The 12,541-nt window shown below is 37.1% G+C and overlaps 1 protein-coding gene and 1 long non-coding RNA gene across 2 annotated transcripts; one reads left to right on the top strand and one right to left on the bottom strand.

Moving 5' to 3' along the window:
• The first annotated feature begins 450 nt into the window (after positions 1 to 450).
• LOC148696261 (uncharacterized) lies at positions 451 to 3,161 on the top strand. The gene is made up of 3 exons (XR_015963580.1): positions 451 to 625; positions 716 to 796; positions 1,417 to 3,161. It is a non-coding gene; the product is annotated as an uncharacterized LOC148696261 (long non-coding RNA).
• An 8,200-nt stretch (positions 3,162 to 11,361) lies between these two features.
• On the bottom strand, positions 11,362 to 12,334 carry LOC137711469 (late embryogenesis abundant protein At1g64065). The gene has a single exon (XM_068450716.2). It carries the CDS (start codon positions 12,211 to 12,213, stop codon positions 11,581 to 11,583), a length of 633 nt encoding a protein of 210 aa, XP_068306817.1. The 5' UTR covers positions 12,214 to 12,334; the 3' UTR covers positions 11,362 to 11,580.
• Positions 12,335 to 12,541: the final 207 nt, after the last annotated feature.

Raw genomic sequence — 12,541 nt, 5'->3', positions numbered from 1 at the left:
GAAAAAAAAAATTTTATTTATTATTATTATTTTTATGGATTACACATAAATGGATGGGTGCATTATAGAGTTTAATGTGTTGGATCTGATTTGGATTATTAATAATATTATTTTGACGGTTTAAATCTAAGCTGTAACAACCCATCCCAAATTTTACAATTTTATTAATTTTGAAGGAGTGAATTGACAAAAATGCCCCTACTAGTGAGGTTATTGACTTTCGTTGACCATTATTTTGTGACGCGTATGAGCTATTATTTTACCATATTCTCGAAGTACTCGATGGTACGAACGCGTGGGCGCAAGCGAATTTGGAGCTATGATGGAGATTTTATGAACTTACGAAGACGAATGGCATTTTAGTAAATTCACTATCCTTGATCATTGGCCTAAGTTATTTTATTATTTTCCTTTCAGATTTTGTTAAGTATGGGACCCATGCCCACCACATATCACCATCTCCGCTGAACCCAGACCGAGCAGACCGCACCAACCACCACCACCTTAAGACCCTCCCAGTCTTGATCTCAAACCAGGTCGAGGCCTTTCTCCCTCATTCTCTCTGCATAGTGACACCATCACGGTGCATATTTTCCTCCGGCGAGCTTTTGAATTTCTGACAATGGTAAGTTCTAAAACCACCTAAAACTTCTTGGATCGTGTTTTGGTATATGTTTCTAGATTTTCTAAGGTTTTAGTGGGGGTTTTGGTGCAGATATCAACTAGGGGAGACTTCCAAGTTTTCCAGATAGCCGCAATTTTTGCAGGCTATTTTCAAGCCACCTATTTTACTTGGGTAAGGTAGATTCAATTTCCTCGTCCTTTTATCTTTATTTTGGTTTAATTTTGGAGTGAAATGGCTAAAAATCGAGCTCGATCGCAACACCAAAAGTTTCCAAGTCAAACTAACCCAAAAATTGACCCGTGACTAGGATTGGGTCGACCCGACCCAAAGAAAAAAAAAGATCCAAACTTGGATCTGTGGACCAAATCTGACCTGGATCTGCAAGTCTGACCCGGGTCTATTTCTGAAATTGGAGGGAATATTTCGTCAACTTTAACAAAATTTTTCTTTTGAGGATGGAATATTCTATTGAAGTTAACTGTTGATCGTTAGTTGATTTTTGTTGACTTTTTCAAAATTTTCTCCGAAACCCTCGTAAGCTAATTTCGAAGCCTAGAGTCCTTTTTTGATATCCGTTTAGCGAAAGTCCTAAGTTTTAACGTAATTGACCGCCGGGGTGACCTAGTTGACTCTTTAGGGTTGATCGTTGACTTTTGGTTGACTTTTTATGAAAATTGCCCGAAACCCTTTTTAGCGTATTTCGATGCCTTGATTTCAAATCCGCAGTCCGTTTTTTCAAATTTAATCATTTTAGTTGAGTTTTACTGATGGGACTCAATATTATGCTTAAGTGTGAATACTATCGGAGATTTCGACTTCTCTAGTTCGAAAGGATGCGGCCTCGCAAGTATCTGTGAGTGAGTCTTTTCTTTTATATAGTGTATATATTTATTTAGTTTCCACATATATATTTAATAATGAATTTTCTACGTGATTGCCATAATTAAATTAACATTTACAAGAAAGGTCGTAATGTTGAGAATTATGAAATTATTCTGAATCTTACAGGATGCACATGTATGTGTACTATTATGGGATGCCTTAATTATATTTGCAACATGAAAAGTGTTATGTTAACTACAATTATTGATTTACCGTTGCATGATCATATTTACGTTATTTGCTCATTGTGTGCTGCATTGGTGTTAGTACTCACCTAGGGGCTAGGGTCAGTCTGTCACGTGTATGTTCAGATCGCATCGTATGCTCACTTTGGATCCATTGTAGGTGCTAGTCCTATCCTAGATTGCTATAGACAATTAGGACTCATATGTGATGCGCATAGCGCTAGTCTTCACGTGATTTTAATACTAGAGTGTATATCATTGTTACACCTAGTCATGTTCTTGTCAGAATACCATTGCATGAACTCGTGTGTCATCATGTGTCGATGAGCACTCGATATGATAGGTTTTCTTATGCGAGATTATGTGATTACGAACGTTATGTGTTTATTTATGAAAGTTTGTGATGTATTGCATTCTTGAGATACTGCTGGCTATGGTAAGTATTTTCATATTATACGTAGTATGTTATATTTGGAAACTATACCTGTTTTATGGCGAAGGGTTATTATATTTTCAAAAAGGTTTTACAAAAGATTATTTTTAGGCCCACTCACCTTTGTTTTTCACCCCTTCAAGTTTAGTAGCAGAGCTTTTGTGACTAGGGTTCCTGGCAAATGTTGGTATGGGTGATTACCCTTGATTGTATAATTCTTATTCTACCTTACTGTACTTTTCATATGCTCTGACATCACGTGTGAATTATGTTCAATCCAGCTCACATGTGCACTCTTACATTTAGGCACTTTAGGTTTAAATTTATTCACTTTTTCCACATCAGTACACTTTATGGCTTCGTCACCTTCCTGTATCGGCTAGCACATCTCAATTCGAAGTCCAGGTGGACACTCTGGGTCGGGGTGTGTCAGTTTGGTATCAAAGCATAAGTTTGGGCAATATTGCGTCCATCACATACGTGATGTGAGCATTCTCAGTTTTTGAACCTAATGTCGAATCTTGCCACCCCGTCGAATACAAAAAACGTGTTAGCTTTTCCTAAGTTTTGGACAGATTAGGCGACTTATTGACATGCTAGAAAATCGTTTTGGCGAACGCCTTCAGACTAAGAATTTCCCTGCCAAGGAAAATCCCGATTTGGAATGAATTGTTGGCCCTGAAGCCGGGCTAATGTATCAATAGTTGTGTACCACTAGGAATTTACCAATTAATCCCATTACTACTATCCAATCATCATTACTAACCCTTCAAGTTAGGAACCTAAAAATAGCTTTGATTCCTTGGCGGTACCGTTAGTATACCACCAATCAAATTTCCTACGAAGTTTTACTTTTTGTCAAAATCTCTGAAAATGTCTCGAATAACAATGTGGTGCTAAAGTGGTAGCACTCGACAAAGAACATCTTGGGGACAATCACTTTTGATCCCCAACAACGCCAATCTTTTAAACGTAGTTATAATTCCAGATCTTCAGGAGCAAAATCAAATATCATTAAACCTGTTCTAAAGTAGGTTAGTAGTGAATTCCTTTTCCTGGTCCTAGAGCACTTCAATCAATACTAGTTCCCATAATTTCTTTCAATGTTGTACTCGTCATTTCAATGAGTATAGGCATGAGAGTGCAAATTGTTATACCTACGGTTAGTAGAAATCCTCGAAGCAGTAAGTATTTTCCCCATAATCAACGAAACCAACTCACAGGACCAATTCCTTACCAATCATTCGAAACCATCCACCCGAGCAGGCTCAAACCTATAATCAGCCTACGATGGCGCTACTAATTGTTGATACTGTCTGATATCTAGAATCTGTCAACCAGTATTCAGGGGGTATGATTTATGAAACCGAACACATGCTAGTATCTAGGAGTGATACCTTTATGCCGGAACGCTAGTTCACAATTTCAGGATAATGAACAATATCAAAATATCTTAAATGCGTTAATTAGCAATGTGACTGATAGACTGATTAATTTTGACTACCTAAGCTGAAGAAATTACAATTGTGGAAATTTAGGAGTAAGCCTTGTAGGAGGACCGTAAACTCGCAGTTGTGTAAACCATTTTACCCATCTAGGTAACCAGAACATTCTCGACCAGTCGCCTTTTTGATCAACTCCACAGACAAACATTAAAATTGAAGCATGAGTTGAATTCTTCCTGTAAGAGCGAATTGAGTATCGTGAAAGCTGTGAAGACCTGTTAGTACATGTTGTAGAGAAAAGAAGTAGTATTGTACGTTATGAGGAAACATATATCTCTAGTGTCACTTCTCAAAATTTTACATGGGATACCACTAAATTGTGAAGTGAAGTACACCACTGATCCACTTTCTCGTACTACACCAGTTTTCCTTGCGTATTTTCGAACTACTCCTACATCATTGAGAGAACTTAGTTACAAAGGCTTACCAATTAGGAATTTACCTAACCAAATACTTTATTTAGGGAACCTCAAACCTAGTCAGGAGGATGATAGACCGAACCTTAGGATGGTACCTGGATTCCTGGCAACATAATCGGGTGACGATTAAAACCCATACTTCAAGTTGATGGTCTATCTGACCAACTTTTTAGAGTCCGAGTTTTCTTTCATAGCCTAACGAATTCGTAGTAGTCTTATCAACAACTTTCTCACCTACTTTAGAAATGAGATCAAATTTTCTAAACACCGATAGTCAACTTTATACCAAGTTCTCCAGATGTTAGCTTTGTTAGATTAGGTATCTTTCTTGGAAGATATGATCTCAACTGGCGATATTATTTTTATTTCCCCAAAAGGTTGTAGTAGTGTGACATTCCCACAAATTATTGTGAAATGCGAGACGTCCTTGGCTTTGTCGATTTTGATTGGCGGTATATTAATGATTTTTCAGCTATAGCATTTTCCTCACAAGTTAACAAAGGAAAGTTAGTTTACTTTTAGATGTTAAAGGTGGATAAAGTTTCTGACAACTGAGGTGTTGTTTCTTTTCGACCATTGTTCGTACACCTTTCGATAACAACGATGAGTACATAATCTATAGTGATGTTTCACTGAATGATTTGACTGCGTACCGATGTAGCATGACGGAGTATCGCTTATGTTTTTCCGACAGTCAAAACCGTATGAAGTGAACCATCTTACTCATGACTTAGAATTAGCAACTACCATCTTTACTTGAAAACTGGATGACACTTTTCTGTGGAGAAACGTGTCCAAAATCTTTACTAGCCTTAGACTCCTTAAATGTATCTTCATTTGAAAGGAACTAAATTTTTGACAGCGACGATGGAAGAACCAAATCAACATCTACGATTGCACCATCGTGTATCACCCCGGTTATGCAAATGTAATTACTGTTACTATAGCAAAAGACATATATCCCTTGAACACTTTCAGCCTATCCTATCCCATTTCAGCTAGAATTCACGAGTATTGATATGACGTTACTTACAAACTATCAAGAAATCGTTCGAGTGGTTATAATCAATTATGATATCTAAATAGAGATGGAAAATATCACCATAAGCTCCCAGTACAAGGTATCTTGTACAAGTGGAGATTATGATGATATTTTGGTGATTATCGACCAGCTTGACAAGTCAGCTCACTTTTCGTTGGTTCTAGAAGGGCAACATTTTAGACCACTTGGTAAGATTCATCATTCTTTATTAGTTTTGCTAGCAGTTTCAATCAGCATTTACTCTGATTGTGATTCCATATTCACCTCTTTATGCCAGAAGGCATTCCAGTCAACCTTGGGTACATGTCTACCCTACTGCATTTCGTATTATTTAATATGCAGATAGATTGTCTAGGAAATTCACTTATAATTTTTAGTTGTGACCGTCAACTCTTCAATCACCCAACAATTACTTTGCTGAACAAATCTTTATTGTTGGTGATTAAATCTCTTGGAAGCTACCGTTGTAGCGAGATGTTATGCATTCAATCAATTATCTTGTACTCTTGATTTGATGGACTTGTTTTGACCCTCAAATTCTTGGGTGTTCTTTTAGCCTTCTCGACTTAGTTTTTCTCTAAATTTGAGAGAAATTCACTATGAATCTAGCCGCTAAGACGTTGTCAACTACATTATTCAGCTACATGGTGTCCATGTTACTACTGTATCTCACTGTGATGCGCGTTTAACTTCTAATTCTTGGGAAGTCTTCTTGAAGGCCATGAGTACTAAGTTTTTGTTTTTGTCCGATACCATATTTCACCCTCAAACTAACGACCAGTTTGAACGAATTATTCAGACCTTAGTGGACATGTTGCGCTTGTCTGTTCTGCAGTTTTTGCAAGGTTATGGTAAACACTTATCCTTGTTTGAGTTACGTACAATGATAATTATTATTCTAGTTTGGCTATGGTATCATTTGAGCCGTTGTATAGAGATTTTATGCACAGTACATGATTGACAAATGAGTATTGCAAACATGTATTTGAATGATCAATGAATGATCAAGATTACAATGTAGCAAACTTGTGTATTATTGACGTTGTCACCCAAAAAGGTAGTATGTGAGCGCGAACGAGGCATTATTCTGTTGTTTTATGCGTATTTCCCAATGGGGGACAAGATGGTATATTTCACCCTCGGGAATTATTTTCTTGCTTATTGTGACAACAGTGAGTTGTTGGTATTCTAGATTGCATACTGTAATATCAATAACTTATTCGTTGGATTCATTAAGCAAGTGGATAAGTAGGCCCATCTACTTTAGTATTTATATTTATTCATTGAGTTATCTATCTATGGTTTGGGCTTGACCCAAAGATACTACATGCTTGTTCTCGGAGTACGTGATGCTATGAGTGTGTGGTGAAAATTTTCTATGTTCGATTTTGATTTTAGTAGAACTATTATAAATTTATGTTATTAAATACGTATTTTGGCGTTATGTTTTAATATATCCATTTTTGACTTCATGTCTTTTATTTTATAAAGGTATTATGTTACAGTATTATGTTGAAGGAGAAGGAAGTTTGAGTTGGAGGCATGAAAGAGGAATTATTGCAATCTGATCGTGACATAATGACATTTTCTTTTATGCAACTGCTTTAGCTGGATATCTTCTTTACATATACTTTTCTTTTGTATTTTTACTATTTTATGTACAACAAGTTATTTCAAATTTCAGGGACAAAATTTTTTGAAGGTGGGTAGATTGTAACAACCTGTCCCTAATTTTACAATTTTATTAATTTTGAAAGAGTGAATTGACAAAAATGCCCCTAGTGGCGAGGTTATTGACTTTCGTTGACCGTTATTTCGTGACATGTATGAGCTATTATTTTATGGTAATCTCGAAGTACTCGATGGTACAAACGCGTGAGCGCAAGAGAATTCGAATTTGGAGCTACGATGGAGATTTTACAGACTTACAAAGACAAAGGGCATTTTATTAAATTCATTATCCAAGATAATTGGCCTAAGTTATTGTATTATTTTCCTTTTAGATTTTGTTAAGTGAGAGACCAATGCCCACCACTCACTTTCTTCCACGTGGGATTTTCCTCCCCACACATTCGTACCCCCTTTCTCTTCTCTCTATTTTCTCCCTCACCTTTGTCCCGTTCTAGCTCTCTCCCTCTCTGGAAATCACAGGTCACCACCTCCGTCGAACCCACGCCGTGGAGACCGTACCAAACACCACTACCTTAAGACCCTCCCAGTGTTGATCTCAAACCAGGCCAAGGCCTTTGTCCTTCATTCTTTCTCTGCACAATGGCACCATCACTGTGCATATTTTCCTCCGGTGAGCTTTTGAATTTTCAACAATGGTAAGTTCCAAAACCACCTAAAATTTCTTGGATCATGTTTTAGTATATGTTTCTAGCTTTTCTAAGGTCTTTAGTGGGGGGTTTTGGTGCAAAAATCAACTCGGGTAGACTTCCCTAGTTTTAGGGCGAGAGTCGCGATTTTTGCAGGCGATTTTCAAGCCTCTCCAGCCACATATTTTACTTGGGTAAGGTAGATTCAATTCTGTTGTCCTTTTATTTTTATTTTTGTTTAATGTTGGAGTGAAATAGCTAAAAATCGAGCTTGTTCGTAACTCCAAAAGTTTACAGGCCAAACCAGCCCAGAAACTGACGATTGTAGTGGTGCAACCCGTGATTGGGACTGGGTCGACCCGACCCAATAGAAAGAAAAATCCAAACTTGGATCAGCAAGTCCGACTTGGGTCCATTTCTGAAATTGGAGGGAATAGTCAGTTAACTCCCAGTTAACTTTTCGAAATTTTCTCGAAAACCCTTCTAGGCTAATTTCGACATCTCAAGTCCTTTTTTGACATCCGTTTAGTGAAATTCTTGGCAAATGTTGGTATAGGTGATTACCCTTAATAGTAAGTATTTTCATACTATACGTAATATGTTATATTTGGAAACTATACTTGTTTTACGACGATGAGTTATTATATTTTCAAAAAGGTTTTACAAAACTTTATTTTTAGGCCTGCTCACCCTTACTTTTCGCCCATCTAGGTTTAGTAGTAGAGCTTTTGTGATGACGAGAATTCTTGGCAAATGTAGGTATAGGTGATTACTTTTAATGGTATAATTCTTATCATACATTTACTGTACTTTTCTTATGCTCTGACATCACGTCTGAATTGAGTTCAATCCTGCTCACATGCGCACTCTTACATTTAGGCACTTTAGGTTTAAATTTATTCACTTTTTTCACATCACTACACTTTATGATTTTGTCACCTTCCTGGTGTCGGCCAGCACAACTTGATTCGGAGTTCAGGTGGACATTTCAGATTGGGGTGTGTCATAAGCCATTGAATCTTTTTTATTACCATTAAAATTTATTAATTGGATTTGAGCTGTCAGATTTTGAAAGTAATCTAAGAAGCAGGACAGCTGATGGATATTAACGATCATAAATAGGGCTGGAAAAAAATCCCAAAAATCCCAAACCAAACCGAAAAAATCCCGATCCCAAACCAAAAAAATCCCAAACCAAAATTCCCGAAATTTTCGGTATGTCATCCCGAACCAAACCGAAATTTTCGGTATGGGATTCGGTATTGCATCTCCATTTTTTCGGTATTCCCATACCGAATAGAATTAAATATTATATATATATATATTATTTTTTAATATATCAAGGAAACAAGGAAACAAAGGAGCAAAGACCATTATGCATGCATGAACATATCAGTATACATATATTATATATATACACGGACAAGGTGGGTACAGGGCATGCAATTAGTTGAGCTCAAATTTTTTTCTTTTGTTTTCAAGTACACAATATGGTTGTTCTTTCAGACATGGCCGCCGCCAAAATTTTCATTTAATTACAACTATGTGGAGGAGGAATCAAAGTTGGAATGTGGGGTGAGATGGCATTAGATTTTTTGATATGATATGCTCGTTCTGTCAAATTATTGGCATTAATCAGTATATATTATCATAATTATTGGATATGATTTGTTTGTTCAACTGGCATGGCTTTTGGCATTTTTCCAGTCATTCATCTCTTAGTAAAACTGTATACGTGTTTCGTTTTCTGCATAATATGTCAAATTTTAGCCCAAAAACATAATATGTCAAATTTTAGTCCAAAAGCCCAAAAGCATTTCGGGATTCCCGATTTGTCCCGAAATCCCGAAATTATTTCGGTATTCCCGAAAATTGGGATTCCCAAAAATTTGGTTTGAGATTGGTATTGAATTTGGGATTCCCAAAAATTTCGGTTTGGGAATCGGGACAAGGGTTTCGGTATGGGATCCCATACCGAACCACCCGTAATCATAAAATCACATTAGCACATTTTCATGCTACCGTATGCCGCGGCAAACTAGATCATCCCCGAGTCAGTAGAACCGACGCGCGGGCCCTGCTGTCCCAATTTTTCACATGGGTTTGTTGCAACAATGGGCCCTTTTCCACCCAAAATCCCGGGATGGATATAAGACCCAAATACCAACTCTCAATCCCAAAATCTTGTTTTTCCCACCCCAAAATATACACACCTTAGAGAGGAAATATACCCAAATTATGAGATTTTATTTTCCCCGCCCTTGGGTTAGAGACAGTCTATCCAGACTCCAAAAACTGCTTCTTCATATTTTTGTTAACTTAGCTACTAAATAGACTCCAAAAACTATTTTGTCCAACGAGTTTAACTTAAGCATAAACATTTTCAAGAGACTCCTTATAGTTTTGTTACTTTAGCTAGTAAATAAACTCCAAAAATTGTTTTGGTTAGCCAGTTTAACTTAGCATCTGCAATATTAACAACTATTCTAACAAACTTTGAATATTTTATTATTCTTGAAGAGAGTTTTAATATTTTTAATTTTACCTCAAAAATATTTTTAGTGCTTTCTTTAAGTTAAATTATCTGCCTTTAGTTAAATTTGGCTAGTTCATTACTATTCATGTAATTTAGGTTAGACGCTTACGGAACGACTAGACTAAGATTCTTATGGTGTTTGTCTATTAATAGACTAGTGACACACTCATTCTTTAAGGATGCATCATAGCATGAAGCATGACAGAAATATTGTTGCTCAATACATGAGCTCTGCTCACACCATTGATATGATCGTTGCCATGCGGATTCTCCGGCACGTCAAGGGGGTTTAGATTTCAGCCTCACAGTGTGCCACTAATCTTATTATGCTTCCATGTTTGCTTATTCTGATGTTGATTGGATGAGTTGTCTGCATACGCTACGCTCCATTATTTGTTATCTTATTTATCTTGGATCCAATCTCATCTCATAGTGTTCCCATGGAAACAACCAACTATTTCTCGTTCTAGTGTGGAATCCGAGTATATACACTTGCTCATGCATGCTAAGACGACATAAATTTTTCTTTGTTCTTGGTGAACTTGGTGTTCGGTTGTCCTTCCCAATTCCCCATTGTGACAACTTCAGTGCCATCTACCTTGTTGCCAATCTGGTTCATCATGCCCACATGCCACATTGAACAGGATTACTACTTTGTTCGTGAAAAAGTAGCTTTGGGTAGTCATTGGGTTTGTTATATCTCCTCTGCTAATCAACTCGCTGACCTTCTCATCAAGGCTCTTCACAAGCCATGCCATGAGCTTCTCTGTTTCAAACTCGACCGAACAGGCTTGTCCAATTTGCGTAGGAGGACTGCTACAATTGAAATAGTGTCTCCAAATTTTTCTCCGTTATCATACTTTTCCTTGTATAATTGTAAATCTTAACTGTACTTATTATATTCTTGCCATAATAAGTTAGAAGCATGGCATATATATTGTAACATATTCACAATGAGCAATACAAAGAATCATAATTCAACAAGATGATTTTCGACTAAAACAGAGAAATCAAGACAAATAAATGGGCATAGCAACACTCTTTGTATTTATAGAACCTTGTTGAATCAATGCTATGTTTGAAGTGGCCTCTTTAGAAGTTCCCTTAATATTAAAGATATAGAAAGTTAAGATTTTTTTTATTGAATTTGTAATCGTACTTCATATTTAAAGTCTAAGTCGATCGGAAATTGTTTGGTAAAATCACGGAAATGCATGCCTACATTGCCTAGTGCGGGCAGCTGCGCTCACTTGTAAAAATAGTGCAAGCTTTGTCCCATAATTTGGAGTGGCAAATTGAAAATTATACAACCTGTTAGCCTAGTAAAACCTCCACTTAGAACTATATTTTGGTGGTCTTCTTATAAAAATAATACACACACACACACACTTTGGTTGATTTTCTTTACACCCCATATAAGTAAAATTCTGTCTCCCTCACTAATAAAAACCAGGCACTGTAAAACAAATGACAACATCTAGTAATTTGAAAACCAAAGTACCATTATGAACAATAAATATACGTATAGAGGAAATATAAAGATCAACGAATTAAAAAATCCAATAACTAGACTTGATCACTCGCAAAGATGTAGAGTACTAGTACTAACTCTAATGCCAAGTAGCAACTCTGTTTTCACTTGCATTGCAAACTTTTGAGCTTCTTGGCTGACAGATCAAATGCAATGGTGCAGTCCATGGTGGAAGACTTCTTCTTCTTCATTATAAGCATCAGTTCAACCTTTCCAGTCACCTTAGCCGCACTGTTGAGGGTCAACACCCCGCTGCTCAATTCACTGCCAAGATTGGAACCGCTTAATGCACTCGAACTCAAGCTCACCTCAACATTCATTTTTTTAGTGGAAAGCATTCCAGCCTTGCTCTTTGGAATAACTACTTGCCCAACAGCCACGCCTTGGTACAAAAACGTGACAGTGCTTGCATCAAACTTGTAAGGACCCCAGTTTGTGTTTTTCACCTTGATTTGGGTTGTGAATTTTGTGTCGAATGAAGGTGTTGCTGGGACAGAATTGAGTTCTTGGACGTCAATGTTGCCTAGCCTGACCTTAGGGGTCTTAACTTTCATGACAGTGAGACTAATCACAGTTATGACAATAATCTGAAACACAATGAAAACACCGACATAAATGGCCAACTTGATTCTCTTCTTGCGTTTGAGCTCATCGGCTGATTGCAAAGACTCTGCATCACTTCTCTGGTAACCATTTGCCGATGCCAAGGGATAGGCTTGGTTGGTTTTCTCAGCCATGTTTCTTTGTTTTCTGGTATGAAATGGGGAGGAAACTTTCCCTGCTTTTGTTTTGTCGGTTCGGTTTTCTTGGATTAAACTTGATAGTGGAGGGAGTTGTTTGTGGAAATATTGGAAGAGTAGCGTGCTATATATGGTGTTTGGAGTTTGGCCTATTTTCAATGAGTTAAGAGGGGGAATGTATTTCCAGGAAATCGCGACTTGGGGCAAGAATTTTATTGCTAACGCCAACGCGTCTAAAGCCGAATGTGAAAACTTATTTTTGACTTCTAGATGATGGATGAGTTTTGAGAGGACTTTTAGCATATTGTATATCAACCGAAGCTTC

This window comes from Pyrus communis, chromosome 6, assembly GCF_041283825.1.
Source record: "Pyrus communis isolate YQ-2024b chromosome 6, ASM4128382v1, whole genome shotgun sequence".
Classification (NCBI taxonomy): domain Eukaryota; kingdom Viridiplantae; phylum Streptophyta; class Magnoliopsida; order Rosales; family Rosaceae; genus Pyrus; species Pyrus communis.
The sequence above is the reverse complement of the archived record's forward strand: the minus strand, read 5'-3'. Positions and strand labels throughout refer to the sequence as shown.